The sequence below is a fragment of the Procambarus clarkii genome, chromosome 9 (assembly GCF_040958095.1).
Source record: "Procambarus clarkii isolate CNS0578487 chromosome 9, FALCON_Pclarkii_2.0, whole genome shotgun sequence".
Lineage (NCBI taxonomy): Eukaryota > Metazoa > Arthropoda > Malacostraca > Decapoda > Cambaridae > Procambarus > Procambarus clarkii.
The window spans coordinates 2,286,741-2,306,993 of NC_091158.1; the positions used below are offsets into that span (position 1 = coordinate 2,286,741).

A 20,253-nucleotide genomic window follows, 5' to 3' on the forward strand; every position below is an offset into this window, starting at 1 on the left:
TATATATATATATGATATATATATATATATATATATATATATATATATATATATATATATATATATATATATATATATATATATATATATATATATATATATATGACTGAAAACTCCACACCCCAGAATTGACTCGAACCCAGACAGTCAAGAGTACTATGCAACTGGTGTACATGGTACCTTAAGCATTCGACCGACCATGACCGTACAAAGGACGATGATAGCCGAGACTATTTCCCCCACCGTCCCGACGGCACTTGGTGGTAATCTTGGCCATAATTATTTCATTGAATCACCTCACTTTGTGGGGCCACGTGAACAACACATATGCAAACAAGCTTGAATGGTCCCCAAGCATATTTGGGACTGAAAACTCCACACCCCAGAAGGATTGAACCCCTGATAGTCAGGAGCACTATGCACCCTGCCAGTGGATCTGGCATCTGGATGCCAGATCCACTGGCATTCCAGAATTACAGATACAATTACCCACCGAAAGGGAACTACAACTACGACAGAAAACTGCCCTACAACAATCAGTACTGGTCAGAACAAACTCATTATGTCCACGATTAATGGACGTGCCGAAAAAGTCTCCCATTCAAACTATCACTAATAGAGTAACCTCATTCATCTTTGCCAACATACAAGGACTGAAAACAAGAACAAACAACAAAGTACAGTTCATAAATGGCCTCCTCACGGAGTCAAATGCAGTATTTGGAGCTTTCACAGAAACCCATGCAGGGGAATTGTTGGACAGTGAGATCTGGATTCCAGGATATAACCTATACAGGTGTGATAGGAAAATTAGGTCACATGGAGGAGTGGGTCTGTATATTAGGGAAGACCTTATATGCTCGGAGCTCCTAAACGTTACAAATGAGGTGGTAGAGGTACTGGGATTAAAAATAGAGAAAATAAATTTAGTGATTATACTAATATACAAACCGCCAGATGCAACGGCTGAGGAATTCACAGAACAGATAAGCAAAATAGAGAATAGCCTTGATAATTTGGAGAACCCGATACCTGATATTATTTTCCTAGGTGACTTCAACTTGCCTAGTCTCAGGTGGAAAATAGCAAACAATAATATTATACCAGGAAATCTATCAGGACCTAACCAACCACAGATTAGAGAACTACTTAGATTCTGTGACAAATTTTCACTCAATCAGCAGATATCGGAGCCAACGAGAAATGAAAATATTCTAGATCTGGTCTTTACGAACAATGAAGACATTATCAGAGACATTACGATATCAGATACCACATACTCAGATCACAAACTCATTGAAGTGCAAACGACCATCAATACTCAGAATAGACCTAAAACGTTGATAAAGCGAGAGGGGCTATTCAGTAAATTCAATTTTAATAATAAAAGGATAGACTGGGAGATAATAAACAGGGAACTTACAAACATTCCATGGGGAACTGTTCTAAATAATACAAGTCCTACAGAAGGAATAGAAAAACTTACTTCAGAAGCGTATCAAGTCTGTCTGAAACATGTTCCTTTGAGGAAAGCCAGAAAGAGATCTAACGTAGAAAGAGAACGCAGACGACACTATAAACGCAGGAAAAAAATAACGGAACTGCTTATGCAGACACGAATTTCCCGTCAAAGAAGGAATAATTTAAATAGGGAGATTGAAGAAATCGAGCGGAAATTGAAACACTCATATGAAACTGAAGAAAGGCAGTTAGAACAGAAAGCAATTCTGGAAATAAAGAAAAATCCAAAATATTTTTTCTCATATGCGAAATCAAAAGCAAAAACCACTGCCAGTATTGGACCTATTCGTACAAGTGAAGGTTCATACACGGAGGATGACAAAGAAATTAGTGAAATCCTAAAAAAGCAGTATGAGGACATGTTTAGCACTCCAATAAACAACATGAAGGTGGAAGATCCAGACAATTTCTTTATGCGGGATATTCAAACCCCGATAAATATAACTGATATAAACATGAGCGCACTAAATTTTGAAAAAGAAATTGAAAACATGCCCATGCACTCGGCCCCAGGTCCAGACTCATGGAATTCAATATTTATAAAGAAATGCAAAGTGCCGGTAGCACAGGCACTCAGTATAGTGTGGAGGAAGAGCTTGGACACGGGGGAGATACCAGATGCACCTAAAGTAGCAGACATAGCCCCTCTACACAAGGGAGGGAGCAAAGCATTGGCAAAAAATTATAGACCAGTTGCACTAACATCGCACATCATAAAAGTATTTGAGAGAGTGATTAGGAGTCAGGTCACCAATTTCATGGAGACCAATGACCTTCATAACCCAGGCCAACATGGATTTCGAGCGGGAAGATCGTGCCTCTCACAGCTACTTGAGCACTACGACAAAGTCACTGAGGCATTAGAAGAGAAACAGAATGCTGATGTGATATACACGGACTTCGCAAAGGCCTTCGATAAATGTGACCATGGCGTGATAGCACACAAAATGAAGTCAATGGGAATAACCGGTAAAGTAGGACGCTGGATACTCAGTTTTCTGTCAAACAGGACTCAGCGAGTAACTGTCAACCATATAAAATCTAGTCCAAGTGCAGTGAAAAGCTCTGTACCTCAGGGTACAGTCCTTGCACCACTGCTTTTCCTTATTCTCATATCAGATATAGACAAAAATACAAGTCACAGCTTCGTATCATCCTTTGCAGATGACACAAAAATCAGTATGAAAATTACCTCGGCTGAGGACATTGAAAAACTTCAAGCTGATATTAATAAAGTTTTCGACTGGGCATCAGAAAATAACATGATGTTTAACAGTGATAAATTCCAGGTACTCAGGTACGGTAAAAATGAGGACCTTAAACATAATACAGAGTACAAAACACAATCAAATGTACCCATAGTAGGAAAACAGCATGTAAAGGATTTGGGAATAATAATGTCTGACGACCTAACGTTTAAGGAGCATAACCAAGCAAATATTGCGACAGCCAGAAAAATGATAGGATGGATTACGAGAACTTTCAAATCCAGGGATCCCATCACAATGGTTGTACTCTTCAAGGCACTTGTGTTGTCCCGTCTTGAGTACTGCTCAGTACTCACTTCCCCCTTCAAAGCAGGAGAGATTGCTGAAATAGAGGGAATACAGAGAACATATACGGCACGCATAGACGCAATAAAGCACCTAAATTATTGGGATCGTCTCAAAGCCCTCCAAATGTACTCACTAGAAAGAAGACGAGAGAGATATCAAATAATATACACCTGGAAGATACTGGAGGGCCAAGTACCAAATCTACACAGTAAAATAACAACGTACTGGAGTGAACGACATGGAAGAAAATGTAGAATAGAACCAATGAAGAGCAGAGGTGCCATAGGCACAATCAGAGAACACTGTATAAACATCAGAGGTCCGCGGTTGTTCAACGTCCTCCCAGCAAGCATAAGAAATATTGCCGGAACAACCGTGGACATTTTCAAGAGGAAACTAGATTTATTCCTCCAAGGAGTGCCGGACCAACCGGGCTGTGGTGGGTATGTGGGCCTGCGGGCCGCTCCAAGCAACAGCCTGGTGGACCAAACTCTCACAAGTCGAGCCTGGCCTCGGGCCGGGCTTGGGGAGTAGACGAACTCCCAGAACCCCATCAACCAGGTATCAACCAGGTAACCCTGGCATACCTGGTAGCTTACCCACTAGACCATACAACTGTACAAAAATCTTGGTAGTCGTGAGACTATTTATATCCAAGATCCAACAGTGGTTGATGGTCAACTCGGGCATAGATTTATCATCGAATCACTTTCATAAATACCTGTATACTATTAGCACAAATACATAATTAGCACAAATACGATCACAAAACATGCTCAATTAATACACATTATTCATAATTATTATGCAACTTGCACAAATATAACCAATACACAACTTGCACAAATATAATCAATACACAACTTGCACAAATATAATCAATACAAAATTACAATCATCGCACAACTTGTGCAAAATCCTAACAATACACAATTAATGCACAATTAATATGGAACTTGCACAATTATAATTATTGCGCAATTTGTGCAAATACAATCACAAACATCTTTGTCAATCAATACACACAGTGTGCACAATATTTTCTTAGATATCTATAAAGCGTCATTTATAGTATACTAAATTTAACCAAAATTGATCCCCCCAAAAGTCATAATTTCACATATATGAATCATGCATCAGACATCCTAAGAACTTAATCCTCAAATATTCACATATATTTCAATACATATTTTTACAATATAATTTATGCTTAACTGCTCGGTCACCAGTATTTCCAAATTTATATCCATAGTTTGAATATATTAAATACATACCACCTTGTTACATCCTCTCCAATCATGTTACCCATGTTTATTTAGGCAAACCGTCCAACAATCTTATTAGATTTAGCCTTAGTTATAATAGGTTAGGACAGGTTGGGTTAGGTTAGGATAGGTGGAGTTAGGAGAAATCTTTAAATCTATGATAATTTAAAGCAAATTTACTATTTTCTACTAAAACGCATCCTAACAGAACCTAAATTTAACTAAATCGAGAAAAAAATCCACTTGTCCTGCCCAAATGAATCAAATTCAACCTAACAAAAAGCTGAACTAAATATTAACACCTATATTCCTCACATACAAGCCAATGTAACCTCTGTCCATCCATTACAAGAGCTAGCTATGACTCAAACCCAATAGGGTAATTTACACTATTTCCTGATCAAGTTAGTTCATTACCCATGCGATATTATATATCCTACCCTACACAGCCTTACCTAACCTGACCTAGCACAACCAAAGCTAGGTTGTAGCCTTTTATTAATTAAAGTTGGGAAAATTTTAGCTGTCCCACCTAAATTTTACATAATTTAAGGTATTTCCCACCAAATTTACCCGAATTTACCAAAATTTGGTTAATTTAATACAATGTCCAGCAAATTTACCCAAATTCACCATATCATAGCAAAGCCAAAGCCTAATTTACCCAAGTCTCACATATTCCATGTCAATTTAATGTGTGTATCCAATATCCAGTCACGGCACATTATACCCAATTCCCAAGACCATAGCACCCATATCCTCATATACATTCCTATGAAACCTCTCTCCATCAATTACAGGAGCTAGTTAAAACTCAAACCCAAATAGGGTAATTTACTATATTTTCTGAACAAGCTAGTTCTTTACCCTAAGATATTATACATCCTACCCTACACAGCTTTACCTAACACATTAAAAGCTAGATTTTATTAAAATTGGTAAAATTTAAGTTGCCCCACCTAAATTTTAACTACTTTGAAACAATTTCCACCAAATTTACCAAAATTTACATAAATTTAGGTGATTTAAGACAATTTCTACGATATTTACCCAAATTTTCCGTATCATAGCACAACCTAAGCCCAATTTATTCAAGTTTAACCTATATCAACCAAATTTATTGTATTTTTACAATTTCCAAATATCCAGTCATCACATATCATACCCTATTCCCAAGACCATTTCATAGTGCTAGTGATGTGTTCATCTAGCCATGTCCAATATCCGGATGTATTTTTCTAGCATCAGTCCTACCAAACCAGGGGCCGGATTCAGGAAGGTACTTACGAAGGTTTTTCCTCTTAGCTAAGAGCGTTTTCCGTCTTAGCGCCTTCGTGGCGGCTACGTCCGTATTCAATTAACTACCCTAAGTGGAAAAACCTTCGTAAGTTCATTCCTGGATTTAAGTGTGGTTTCGACCACTCGTAGCTTTACATAAACTGGATATAAGTAATTTTTTCTCTACTACATAACACTGGGATCGATTTATGATATTGGAACATGACCAAAATATTATAGCTGGTGAATCTAGTGAAGAGGAATCCTTCGTGTTAGTTATATATGCATTCTCTGCTTGAAACTTGAAGTAAATATGTGTTTGATGATAGTAGAATTAGTTTTATAATAGCAAGATATTATACCAGTAGTTATTAAGTAAATAAACACTGGTGAACATGAAATATGAGAGAAGGTGATGAGCCCTGCCTGATGGGATCATTTACTATCACCAAATGCGCCTGTTCACCTAGTAGTAAGGGTGTATCTTAGCTATACATACCCATTTCTAATTTATTTAGTTTGGTTTTATTTTGAAATTAAATCTGGGTGAGACATAAAATAAAAATATGCTGCACAAATGATGTTAGGTAAGGAAAAGGGTAAAAATGTCAAAAACTTTATTCATTGAATACTTAAAGCTATAATTATGACTATATAGATTATTAAAAAAGAGAGAGGGAAGTAGGGGTCCAAGACCTCTTCCTGTTATACAATTTGGGTGTGGAACAAGTAATTATCAAAAGAAGGCACCATGCCGGGAAGGCTATGTAGCAGTAATGCAGTGAGGTGAGGCAGCTACTTATTTGAGAAATGCTTATTTTATTTACCTTATAAGCTGAGGCAACTTATTTTATTTGAGGAATACTCAGCTGATTCCTCTACATTTAGCATGGAACAAATTTGTGTCCAAGACCTCTTCCTGTTACTCAATTTGGCTGTGTGTAACCAAACTAGAAGTGCTCTACAAATCAAGGGACCCAGAATGTGGAATGACCTCCCGAATCATGTCAAAGGCTGTACCTCTCTCAACCAGTTTAAGAGTTAAACCAAGTACTGCCAAATTAACTCCATGTAACCTAACTTACCTCCTAAATGTCAACCCATGTCTTGCTATTTTTTAAACAACGCTGTTCACCAACATGTGCAATTGCTGATTTATGCTATGTTAACCCCCTTTTTGTATTTTTTATTCCTTCTTTCAACACAATTTATACCTAATCCCGATTACTATTAAGTTTTAGTCTGTTTTTTTTTTCCCCACACCTTGCCCGAAATGCTATGAGTATTAGTGGCTTTAGGTATTGTATGTACTAGCTCTGCCTATAAATCCATCATTATGTTTGTAAATCAACTGTATGTACTTTTCCTGAATAAAATGTATTTATTATTTATTTTTTAATCAGTAAGTATTAAAAGAAGGCACCAAGCTGGGAAGGCTATGTAGCACCATTGTGTGTAACAATAAACCAAATTTTTTTTAACAAATAATGCACCTGTATGGGAAAACAAATCCTGTCAGCTGTAAAAATATTGATGCAGTTATTTAAATGAAAAATATAATGAAAGAAATATTACTGGTTTATTTTTATCCTATCTTTTTGTACTGTACAGTATATCCAAGGAAGTGAAAAATTGAGACATAATGCCCAATTTAATGAATGATTAGCAGTTCAAAAGAAATATGACTTGTATTACATATCAACATGAGATCTTAATGATCCATGGTCAACATGATTTAATAAGGATAATACAGTACTGTATTTGTAATACAAACTATAATTTAAAATCTTTATTACTGATTTTTTTTATTAAGAAGATTAGGTATACACAGCAATGTGCTGCTACCCTAGTCTATATGGAATATTACACAGTGTAGATAAAAAACTAGCTATAAATTTATCTAATACTCCCATCTCACAGGATGGTTAGACATACTGTACATGGAATCAATTTAGAAAATACCAGCCTCAATACAAAAAACAAATCAACTCTGACTAAACAACTCTAAGCAATTTTCACAAGAGGTAAGCACTGAATCATGGAAACATTATATTATAATTACTCTTACCAGTTTCTACAAAACTCCTCTCAAACAATGTATTTTTAAACATGTTTAGGTATACACAGCAATGTGCTGCTTCCCTATTCTGTATAAAGGACCACACAGTGTAGATAAAAAACCAGCTACAAGCTCACCCAACATCCTCACCTCACAGGATGGCCAGTCATACATGGAATTAGGAGAGAACAAAATACTTAATGCTGATCTATTAGCCTCCACTGGCAAAATCTGGGTGCAGCACAAGAATATCTTCCAATATTCCTGAGTGTATGAAGTAATTACAGAGCTCAAAATACCTCATACCATTTGGTATGAAGTCACTGATAACAGGACAATCACAGATATAGTGTTGGAGAGTATGTTCTCTCAAGTAGGACTGAAAACAGATGTTTTTTTTCCACCAAGAGGACTATAAACCCATGGAACCGCCTACCCGCTGAAGCCGTAAATGCCAAATTCCAGCTAAAAAATATCATTAAGACAATTGGCGGGCCCTTTAACAAGCCGCCGGCTTTCTGTCCTCTTCGAGGTCACTAGATAGTTAGTGGCCCTTGGGTAAATTCAGTAAATATATACAATAATTGTCAGCGCATCTTCCGAGCAACAAGGACAGCTACACAGTATCTCTTAGAATTACGTAGGTAAACAACAAATGTAACATATTTGTTTACTACAATGTCGGTGCTGGCTGTAGAAGTTGAAAAAACATTGTTTTACTTCGAAATATACTAATTTTATAAGAAAATTCGACGTAAATAGGAGGCAGTAGAGCTCCGATAAGCCAGCGCTAAATTCTTTAATATGAAGAATGTTGCTGCTCTCTGATTGGCCAAACGAAACACAGTAGTGACCTCTATCGGCACGCAGGTGAACCAACAATTTTCTTCCTAAGTATACCTTATTGAATCGCACCTAAGCATCTTCTTAGGGCGCACTTAGGAACCTTCGTAGCAAACCCACTTACGAAGAAATACACAGAGCTTCCTGAATCTAGGTCCTGACCCAACCAACCCTACTCTAGCCTATCCTAACCTAACATTACCTAACACAGGTAAAGCTTAATTTATCCAAATTTACCACAGTTTAAGTCAATTTCACTAAATATACCCTAATTATAACATACAAGGCTATGGGAACCACGGTGTATTGACCTTCCAATCGCCTGTATTTGATTGATTATGCAGCTTCTCTGTGATAGGCCGCCCCAAATGCTTAATCCTGTTGCAGAGTGACTGTGTCAGTGGTAATGGGAACATAAGTACATATAAGTCACCATAGTCACCATAAGATGCCAGCATCATCATGAAGCACCCCAGAGATGACTAGGAAGAGGCAGCATCATCAGCAGGAACCCCAGAACTTTCTAGAACGAGGCAGAAGCATTACCAAGCACCCCAGAGGTGACAAGGGCGCATCATCAAGCACCCCAGAGGTGACAAGGGCGAATCATCAGGCACCCCAGAGGTGACAAGGGCGAATCATCAGGCACCCCAGAGGTGACAAGGGCGAATTATCAGGCACACCCAAAGGTGACTATAACGAGTCAACAGCATCATCAGGCATCCGGAGCTTCGTAGGTTGAGGCAGCAGCATCCTCATAGTCCTCCAGATTTTGTAGAAGATTTTCGTAACAAAAACAGTAAAAATCTCGTGTTCTTGACTTGAGAATGAGGCGCCATTTAGCCTTGGCGGGGGAAATAATATACTACACCACGAAGGCAAAAATAGTTGAAGCGCGGGTTCTTTGTGTAGTGAAAGAGGATCTCGGGGACGGGATTGTTTACATTGCTCCTGCGCGAGCCAAGGCTTTTCTCAGGAGATTTGTATGATCAGATTTCTCTCAATTACTAGACACGGATGTTGTGGTAGTGTTATATCCTTCCCGGTCACGTTCCCCACACTGTCACCTCTCTCAACTACACTGCTCTACACTGTCACCCCCTCTCATCACCTCCTTGGACCTCTCACTATACTACGCTGTCACCCCCTCTCATCACCTCCTTGGACCTCTCACTACACTACGCTGTCACCCCTCTCATCTGCACTCCTCTATATTGTCACTAAACTCTCACCTCTCTTCCCTGCACTCTCACCACACTCCTCTACACTCTCACCACACTCCTCTACACTCTCACCACGCTCCTCTACACTCTCACCACACTCCTCTACACTGTCACCACACTCCTCTACACTGTCACCACACTCCTCTACACTGTCACCACACTCCTCTACACTCTCACCACACTCCTCTACACTCTCACCACACTCCTCTACACTGTCACCACACTCCTCTACACTGTCACCACACTCCTCTACACTCTCACCACACTCCTCTACACTCTCACCACACTCCTCTACACTCTCACCACACTCCTCTACACTCTCACCACACTCCTCTACACTCTCACCACACTCCTCTACACTCTCACCACACTCCTCTACACTGTCACCACACTCCTCTACACTGTCACCACACTCCTCTACACTGTCACCACACTCCTCTACACTCTCACCACACTCCTCTACACTCCCACCACACTCCTCTACACTCTCACCACACTCCTCTACACTCTCACCACACTCCTCTACACTCTCACCACACTCCTCTACACTCTCACCACACTCCTCTACACTCCCACCACACACCTCTACACTCTCACCACACTCCTCTACACTCTCACCACACTCCTCTACACTCCCACCACACTCCTCTACACTCTCACCACACTCCTCTACACTCCCACCACACTCCTCTACACTCTCACCACACACCTCTACACTCTCACCACACTCCTCTACACTCTCACCACACTCCTTTACACTCTCACCACACTCCTCTACACTAGCGTCACCACACTCCTCTACACTCTCACCACACACCTCTACACTCTCACCACACTCCTCTACACTCTCACCACACTCCTCTACACTGTCACCACACTCCTCTACACTGTCACCACACTCCTCTACACTCTCACCACACTCCTCTACACTGTCACCACACTCCTCTACACTGTCACCACACTCCTCTACACTCTCACCACACTCCTCTACACTCTCACCACACTCCTCTACACTCTCACCACACTCCTCTACACTCTCACCACACTCCTCTACACTCTCACCACACTCCTCTACACTCTCACCACACTCCTCTACACTCTCACCACACTCCTCTACACTAGCGTCACCACACTCCTCTACACTCTCACCACACTCCTCTACACTGTCACCACACTCCTCTACACTGTCACCACACTCCTCTACACTCTTACCACACTCCTCTACACTCTCACCACACTCCTCTACACTCTCACCACACTCCTCTACACTCTCACCACACTCCTCTACACTGTCACCACACTCCTCTACACTGTCACCACACTCCTCTACACTCTCACCACACTCCTCTACACTCTCACCACACTCCTCTACACTATCATCACACTCCTCTACACTCTCACCACACTCCTCTACACTATCACCACACTCCTCTACACTCTCACCACACTCCTCTACACTCTCACCACACTCCTCTACACTCTCACCACACTCCTCTACACTAGCGTCACCACACTCCTCTACACTCTCATAACACTCCTCTACACTCTCACCACACTCCTCTACACTCTCACCACACTCTACACTATCACCACACTCCTCTACACTAGCGTCACCACACTCCTCTACACTCTCACCACACTCCTCTACACTCTCACCACACTCCTCTACACTCTCACCACACTCCTCTACACTAGCGTCACCACACTCCTCTACACTCTCACCACACTCCTCTACACTCTCACCACACTCCTCTACACTCTCACCACACTCCTCTACACTAGCGTCACCACACTCCTCTACACTCTTACCACACTCCTCTACACTCTCACCACACTCCTCTACACTCTCACCACACTCCTCTACACTCTCACCCTTCTTCTTGTCGTCACGTCATAATCCTCAAACTTGGTTTGTGAACAAAACTTTCCCCATAAATCAGTGAACCTCATGGCCACAGTGAACCTCCTGGCCTGAGTGAACCTCCTGGCCTGAGTGAACCTCCTGGCCTGAGTGAACCTCCATGCCTGAGTGAACCTCCTGGCCTCAGTGAACCTCCTGGCCTGAGTGAACCTCCTGGCCACAGTGAACCTCCTGGCCACAGTGAACCTCCTGGCAACAGTGAACCTCCTAGCCACAGTGAACCTCCTGGTCACAGTAAACCTCCTAACCACAGTGAGCCTCCTGGCCACAATGAACCTCCTGGCCACAGTGAACCTCCTGGTCACAGTGAACCTCCTGGTCACAGTGAGCCTCCTGGCCACAGTGAACCTCCTGGCCACAGTGAACCTCCTGGCCACAGTGAACCTCCTGGTCACAGTGAGCCTCCTGGCCACAGTGAACCTCCTGGTCACAGTGAACCTCCTGGTCACAGTGAACATCCTGGCCACAGTGAACCTCCTGGCCTCAGTGAACCTCCTGGCCTCAATGAACCTCCTGGCCTGAGTGAGCCTCCTGACCTTAGTGAACCTCCTTGCCTGAGTGAACCTCCTGGCCTAAGTGAACCTCTTGGCCAGAGTGAACCTCCTTGCCTGAGTGAACCTCCAAGCCTCAGTGAACTTCCTGGCATCAGTGAACCTCCTGGCCACAGTGAACCTCCTGGCCACAGTGAACCTCCTGGTCACAGTGAGCCTCCTGGCAACAGTGAACCTCCTGGCCTGAGTGAACCTCCTGGCCTGAGTGAGCCTCCTGGCCACAGTGAGCCTCCTGGCCTGAGTGAACCTCCTGGCCTGAGTGAACCTCTTTCCCGCAGTGAACCTCCTGGCCACAGTGAACTTCCTGGCCTGAGTGAAACTCCTGGCCTCAGTGAACCTCCTGGCCTGAGTGAGCCTCATGGCCTCAGTGAACCTCCTGTACTGAGTGAACCTCTTGGCCAGAGTGAACCTCCTTGCCTGAGTGAACCTCCTGGCCTCAGTGAACTTCCTGGCATCAGTGAACCTCCTGGCCACAGTGAACCTCCTGGCCACAGTGAACCTCCTGGCCTCAGTGAACCTCCTGGCCTCAGTGAACCTCCTGGCCACAGTGAATCTCCTGGCATCAGTGAACCTCCTGGCCTGAATGAACCTCCTGGCCTGAGTGAACCTCCTGGCCTCAATGAACCTCCTGGCCACAGTGAACCTCCTTGCCTCAGTGAACCTCCTGGCCTGAGTGAATCTCCTGATCTGAGTGAACCTCCTGGCCTGAGTGAACCTCCTGGCCACAGTGAGCCTCCTGGCCTGAGTGAACCTCCTGTCCTGAGTGAACCTCTTTCCCGCAGTGAACCTCCTGGCCACAGTGAACTTCCTGGCCTCAGTGAACCTCCTGGCCACAGTTAACCTCCTAGCCTCAGTGAACCTCCTGGCCTGAGTGAGTCTCATAACCTCAGTGAACCTCCTGGCCAGAGTGAACCTCCTGGCCACAGTGAACCTCCTGGCCTCAGTGAACCTCCTGGCCTCAGTGAACCTCCTGGCCTCAGTGAGCCTCCTGGCCTCAGTTAACCTCCTGGCCACAGTGAACCTCCTGGCCTGAGTGAACCTCCTGGCCTCAGTGAACCTCCTGGCCACAGTGAACCTCCTGGACTCAGTGAACCTCCTGGCCTCAGTGAACCTCCTGGCCTCAGTGAACATCCTGGTCTCTGTGAACCTCCTGGCCTCAGTGAACCTCCTGGCCTCAGTGAACCTCTTGGCCTCAGTGAATCTCATGGCCACAGTGAACCTCCTGGCCACAGTGAACTCCTGGCCTGAGTGAACCTCCTGGCCAAAGTGAACCTCCTGGCCACAGTGAACCTCCTAACCTGAGTGAACCTCCTGGCCTGAGTGAGCCTCCTGGCCAGAGTGAGCCTCCTGGCCACAGTGAACCTCCTGGCCACAGTGAACTTCCTGGCCTGAGTGAAACTCCTGGCCTCAGTGAACCTCCTGGCCTGAGTGAGCCTCATGGCCTCAGTGAACCTCATGTACTGAGTGAACCTCCTGGCCTCAGTGAACCTCCTGGCCGCAATGAACCTCCTGGCCTGAGTGAGCCTCCTGACCTTAGTGAACCTCTTGGCCTGAGTGAACCTCCTGGCCTGAGTGAACCTCTTGGCCAGAGTGAACCTCCTTGCCTGAGTGAACCTCCTGGCCTCAGTGAACTTCCTGGCATCAGTGAACCTCCTGGCCACAGTGAACCTCCTGGCCACAGTGAACCTCCTGGCCTCAGTGAACCTCCTGGCCTCAGTGAACCTCCTGGCCACAGTGAATTTCCTGGCATCAGTGAACCTCCTGGCCTGAATGAACCTCCTGGCCTGAGTGAACCTCCTGGCCTCAATGAACCTCCTGGCCACAGTGAACCTCCTTGCCTCAGTGAACCTCCTGGCCTGAGTGAATCTCCTGATCTGAGTGAACCTCCTGGCCTGAGTGAACCTCCTGGCCACAGTGAGCCTCCTGGCCTGAGTGAACCTCCTGTCCTGAGTGAACCTCTTTCCCGCAGTGAACCTCCTGGCCACAGTGAACTTCCTGGCCTCAGTGAACCTCCTGGCCACAGTTAACCTCCTAGCCTCAGTGAACCTCCTGGCCTGAGTGAGTCTCATGGCCTCAGTGAACCTCCTGGCCAGAGTGAACCTCCTGGCCACAGTGAACCTCCTGGCCTCAGTGAACCTCCTGGCCTCAGTGAACCTCCTGGCCTCAGTGAGCCTCCTGGCCTCAGTTAACCTCCTGGCCACAGTGAACCTCCTGGCCTGAGTGAACCTCCTGGCCTCAGTGAACCTCCTGGCCACAGTGAACCTCCTGGACTCAGTGAACCTCCTGGCCTCAGTGAACCTCCTGGCCTCAGTGAACATCCTGGTCTCAGTGAACCTCCTGGCCACAATGAACCTCCTGGCCTCAGTGAACCTCTTGGCCTCAGTGAATCTCATGGCCACAGTGAACCTCCTGGCCACAGTGAACTCCTGGCATGAGTAAACCTCCTGGCCAAAGTGAACCTCCTGGCCACAGTGAACCTCCTAACCTGAGTGAACCTCCTGGCCTGAGTGAGCCTCCTGGCCAGAGTGAGCCTCCTGGCCACAGTGAACCTCCTGGCCTGAGTGAACCTCCGGGCCTGAGTGAACCTCCTGGCCTCAGTGAACCTCCTGGCCTCAGTGAACCTCCTGGCCTCAATGAACCTCCTGGCCTCAGTGAACCTCCTGGCCTGAGTGAACCTCCTGGCCTCAGTGAACCTCCTGGCCTGAGTGAGGTTCCTGGCCTTAGTGAACCTCCTGACCTCAGTGAACCTCCTGGCCTCAGTGAGGCTCCTGGCCACAGTGAACCTCCTTACCTGAGTGAACCTCCTGGCCTGAGTGAGGCTCCTGGCCTCAGTGAACCTCCTGGCCTCAGTGAACCTCCTGGCCTCAGTGAACCTCCTGGCCTCAGTGAGGCTCCTGGCCACAGTGAACCTCCTTACCTGAGTGAACCTCCTGGCCTGAGTGAGGCTCCTGGCCTCAGTGAACCTCCATGCCTGAGTAAACCTCCTGGCCTCAGTGAACCTCCTGGCCTGAGTGTGCCTCCTGGCCTCAGTGATCCTCCTGGCCTCAGTGAACCTCCTGGCCTGAGTGAACCTCCTGGCCTGGGTGAACCTCTTGGCCTGAGTGAACCTCTTGGCCTCAGTGAACCTGCTGGCCTCAGTGAACCTCCTGGCCTGAGTGAACCTCCTTGCCTGAGTGAACCTCCTGGCCACAGTGAACCTCCTGGCCTGAGTGAACCTCCTGGCCTGAGTAAACCTCTTGGCCTCAGTGAACCTGCTGGCCTCAGTGAACCTCCTGGCCTGAATGAACCTCCTTGCCTGAGTGAACCTCTTGGCCTCAGTGAACCTTTTGGCCTGAGTGAACTTCCTGGCCTGAGTGATCCTCCCGCCCTGAGTGAACCTCCTGGCCTGAGTGAACCTCCTGGCCACAGTGAACCTCCTGGCATCAGTGAACCTCCTGGCTTGAGTGAACTTCCTGGCCACAGTGAACCTCCTTACCACAGTGAACCTCCTGACCTGAGTGAACCTCCTGGCCACAGTGAACCTCCTGGCCTGAGTGAGGCTCCTGGCCACAGTGAACCTCCTGGCTTCAGTGAACCTCCTGGCCTCAGTGAACCTCCTGCCCTCAGTGAACCTCCTTACCACAGTGAACCTCCTGGCCTCAGTGAACCTCCTGGCCACAGTGAACCTCCTGGCCTCAGTGAACCTCTTGGGCTCAGTTAACCTCCATGCCTGAGTAAACCTCCTGGCCTCAGTGAACCTCCTTGCTTCAGTGAACCTCCTTGCCTCAGTGAACCTCCTGGCCACAGTGAACCTCCTGGCCTGAGCGAACCTCCTGGCCTGCGTGAACCTCCTGGCCACAGTGAACCTCCTGGCCTGAGTAAGGCTCCTGGCCACAGTGAACCTCCTGGCCTCAGTGAACCTACTGGCCTCAGTGAACCTCCTGGACTCAGTGAACCTCCTGGCCTGAGTGTGGTTCCTGGCCTCAGTGAAGCTCCTGGCCTCAGTGAACCTCCTGGCCTCAGTGAACCTCCTGGCCTCAGTGAGGCTCCTGGCCACAGTGAACCTCCTTACCTGAGTGAACCTCCTGGCCTGAGTGAGGCTCCTGGCCTCAGTGAACCTCCATGCCTGAGTAAACCTCCTGGCCTCAGTGAACCTCCTGGCCTGAGTGTGCCTCCTGGCCTCAGTGATCCTCCTGGCCTCAGTGAACCTCCTGGCCTGAGTGAACCTCCTGGCCTGGGTTAACCTCTTGGCCTGAGTGAACCTCTTGGCCTCAGTGAACCTGCTGCCCTCAGTGAACCTCCTGGCCTGAGTGAACCTCCTTGCCTGAGTGAACCTCCTGGCCACAGTGAACCTCCTGGCCTGAGTGAACCTCCTGGCCTGAGTGAACCTCTTGGCCTCAGTGAACCTGCTGGCCTCAGTGAACCTCCTGGCCTGAGTGAACCTCCTTGCCTGAGTGAACCTCTTGGCCTCAGTGAACCTTTTGGCCTGAGTGAACTTCCTGGCCTGAGTGATCCTCCCGCCCTGAGTGAACCTCCTGGCCTGAGTGAACCTCCTGGCCACAGTGAACCTCCTGGCATCAGTGAACCTCCTGGCTTGAGTGAACCTCCTGCCCTCAGTGAACCTCCTTACCACAGTGAACCTCCTGGCCTCAGTGAACCTCCTGGCCACAGTGAACCTCCTGGCCTCAGTGAACCTCTTGGGCTCAGTTAACCTCCATGCCTGAGTAAACCTCCTGGCCTCAGTGAACCTCCTTGCTTCAGTGAACCTCCTTGCCTCAGTGAACCTCCTGGCCACAGTGAACCTCCTGGCCTGAGCGAACCTCCTGGCCTGAGTGAACCTCCTGGCCACAGTGAACGTCCTGGCCTGAGTAAGGCTCCTGGCCACAGTGAACCTCCTGGCCTCAGTGAACCTACTGGCCTCAGTGAACCTCCTGGACTCAGTGAACCTCCTGGCCTGAGTGTGGTTCCTGGCCTAAGTGAACCTCCTGGCCTGAGTGAGGCTCCTGGCCACAGTGAACCTCCTGGCCTGAGTGAACCTCCTGGCCTGAGTGAGGCTCCTGGCCACAGTGAACCTCCTGGCCTCAGTGAACCTCCTGACCTCAGTGAACCTCCTAGCCTCAGTGAACCTCCTGGCCATAGTGAACCTTTTGGCCTGAGTGAACCTCTTGGCCTGAGTAAACCTCCTGGCCACAGTGAACCTTCTGGCCTCAGTGAACCTCTTGGCCTGAATGAACCTCCTGGCAACAGTGAACCCCCTGACCACAGTGAACCTCCTGGCCTCAGTGAACCTCCATGCCTGAGTAAACCTCCTGGCCACAGTGAACCTCCTGGCCTCAGTGAACCTACTGGCCTCAGTGAACCTCCTGGACTCAGTGAACCTCCTGGCCTGAGTGTGGTTCCTGGCCTCAGTGAACCTCCTGGCCTGAGTGAGGCTCCTGGCCACAGTGAACCTCCTGGTCTCAGTGAACCTCTTGGCCTCAGTGAACCTCCATGCCTGAGTAAACCTCCTGGCCTGAGTGAACCTTTTGGCATGAGTGAACCTCTTGGCCTGAGTGAACCTCCTGGCCTCAGTGAACCTCCTAGCCTCAGTGAACCTCCTGGCCATAGTGAACCTTTTGGCCTGAGTGAACCTCTTGGCCTGAGTGAACCTCCTGGCCACAGTGAACCTTCTGGCCTCAGTGAACCTCTTGGCCTGAATGAACCTCCTGGCAACAGTGAACCCCCTGACCACAGTGAACCTCCTGGCCTCAGTGAACCTCCATGCCTGAGTAAACCTCCTGGCCACAGTGAACCTCCTGGCCTCAGTAAACCTCCTGGCCACAGTGAACCTCTTGGCCTCAGTGAACCTCCTGACCACAGTGAACCTCCTGGCCTCAATGAACCTCCATGCCTGAGTAAACCTCCTGGCCTCAGTGAACCTCCTGGCCTCAGTGAACCTCTTGGCCACAGTGAACCTCCTGGCCTCAGTGAATCTTCTGGCCAGAGTGAACCTCCTCGCCTCAGTGAACCTCCTGGCCATAGTGAACCTCCTGGCCTGAGCGAACCTCCTGGCCTGAGCGAACCTCTTGGCCTGAGTGAACCTCCTGGCCACAGTGAACCTCCTGGCCTGAGTGAAGCTCCTGGCTACAGTGATCCTCCTGGCCTCAGTGAACCTCCTGGCCTCAGTGAACCTCCTGGCCTCAGTGAACCTCCATGCCTGAGTAAACCTCCTGGCCTCAGTGAACCTCCTGGCCTCAGTGAACTTCCTGGCCACAGTGAATCTCTTGGCCTCAGTGAACCTCCTGCCCTCAGTGAACCTCCATGCCTGAGTAAACCTCCTGGCCTCAGTGAACCTCCTGGCCTCAGTGAACTTCCTGGCCACAGTGAACCTCCTCGCCTCAGTGAACCTCCTGGCCATAGTGAACCTCCTGGCGGGAGCGAACCTCCTGGCCTGAGTGAACCTCCTGGCCTGAGTGAACCTCCTGGCCTGAGCGAACCTCCTGGCCTGAGTGAACCTCCTGGCCTGAGTGAACCTCCTGGCCATACTGAACCTCCTGGCCTGAGCGAACCTCCTGGCCATAGTGAACCTCCTGGCCTGAGCGAACCTCCTGGCCTGAGTGAACCTCCTGGCCTGAGCGAACCTCCTGGCCTGAGCGAACCTACTGGCCTGAGTGAACCTCCTGGCCACAGTGAACCTCCTGGCCTGAGTGAGGCTCCTGGCCACAGTGAGCCTCCTGGCCTGAGTGAACCTCCTGGCCTGAGTGAACCTCTTTCCCGCAGTGAACCTCCTGGCCACAGTGAACTTCCTGGCCTGAGTGAACCTCCTGGCCACAGTGAGCCTCCTGGCCTGAGTGAACCTCCTGGCCTGAGTGAACCTCTTTCCCGCAGTGAACCTCCTGGCCACAGTGATCTTCCTGGCCTCAGTGAACCTCCTGGCCACAGTTAACCTCCTAGCCTCAGTGAACCTCCTGGCCTCAGTGAGCCTCCTGGCCTCAGTTAACCTCCTGGCCACAGTGAACCTCCTGGCCTGAGTGAACCTCCTGGCCTCAGTGAACCTCCTGGCCACAGTGAACCTCCTGGCCTCAGTGAACCTCTTGGCCTCAGTGAACCTCCTGGCCTCAGTGAACCTCCTGGTCTCAGTAAATCTCCTGGCATCAGTTAACCTCCTGGCCTCAGTGAACCTCCTGGCCTCAGTGAACCTCCTGGCCTCAGTGAACATCCTGGCCTCAGAGAACCTATTGGCCTCAATGAACCTCCTGGCCTCAGTGAACCTCTTGGCCTCAGTGAATCTCATGGCCACAGTGAACCTCCTGGCCACAGTGAACTCCTGGCCTGAGTTAACCTCCTGGCCAAAGTGAACCTCCTGGCCACAGTGAACCTCCTAACTTGAGTGAACCTCCTGGCCTGAGTGAGCCTCCTGGCCAGAGTGAGCCTCCTGGCCACAGTGAACCTCCTGGCCTGAGTGAGGCTCCTGGCCACAGTGAACCTCCTGGCCTCAATGAACCTCCTGGTCTCAGTAAATCTTCTGGCATCAGTGAACCTCGTGACCTCAGTGAACCTCCTGGCCTCAGTGAACCTCCTGGCCTCAGTGAACATCCTGGCATCAGTGAACCTCCTGGCCTCAATGAACCTCCTGGCTTCAGTGAACCTCTTGGCCTCAGTGAATCTCATGGCCACAGTGAACCTCCTGGCCACAGTGAACTCCTGGCCTGAGTGAACCTCCTGGCCAAAGGGAACCTCCTGGTCACAGTGAACCTCCTAACCTGAGTGAACCTCCTGGCCTGAGTGAGCCTCCTGGCCAGAGTGAGCCTCCTGGCCAGAGTGAACCTCCTGGCCTGAGTGAACCTCCGGGCCTGAGTGAACCTCCTGGCCTCAGTGAACCTCCTGGCCTCAGTGAACCTCCTGGCCTCAGTGAACCTCCTGGCCTCAGTGAACCTCCTGGCCTGAGTGAACCTCCTGGCCACAGTGAACCTCCTGGCCTGAGTGAGGCTCCTGGCTACAGTGAACCTCCTTGCCTCAGTGAACCTTATGGCCTCAGTGAACCTCCTGGCCACAGTGAACCTCCTGGCCTCAGTGAA

The 20,253-nt window shown here is 48.1% G+C and overlaps 2 protein-coding genes across 2 annotated transcripts in view; both read left to right on the forward strand.

Moving 5' to 3' along the window:
* Positions 1–13,057, forward strand: part of LOC138362755 (uncharacterized) — a 73,858-nt gene extending 60,801 nt beyond the window's left edge. The window contains exon 2 of the mRNA XM_069321308.1: positions 11,686–13,057. Coding sequence (XP_069177409.1) covers positions 11,686–13,057 — 1,372 coding nt within the window. The remainder of the gene's footprint in view (positions 1–11,685) is intronic.
* A 1,591-nt stretch (positions 13,058–14,648) lies between these two features.
* LOC138362756 (uro-adherence factor A-like) lies at positions 14,649–19,888 on the forward strand. Its single transcript, XM_069321309.1, has 6 exons — positions 14,649–14,927; positions 15,162–15,907; positions 16,472–16,897; positions 16,940–18,576; positions 19,226–19,458; positions 19,601–19,888. The coding sequence occupies exons 1-6, from the start codon at positions 14,649–14,651 to the stop codon at positions 19,886–19,888; spliced, it is 3,609 nt and encodes a 1,202-aa protein (XP_069177410.1).
* The last annotated feature ends 365 nt before the right edge of the window (positions 19,889–20,253 follow it).

Coding starts and splice junctions, on each gene's coding strand:
- LOC138362756 (XM_069321309.1), top strand. CDS start 14,649: ATGAGTAAACCTCCTGGCCAAAGTGAACCTCCTGGCCACAGTGAACCT. Junction 14,928..15,161: donor AACCTCCTGGCCTGAGTGAG/GTTCCTGGCCTT, acceptor GGCCTGAGTGAG/GCTCCTGGCCTCAGTGAACC. Junction 15,908..16,471: donor GGCCTCAGTGAACCTCTTGG/GCTCAGTTAACC, acceptor TCTTGGCCTCAG/TGAACCTGCTGCCCTCAGTG.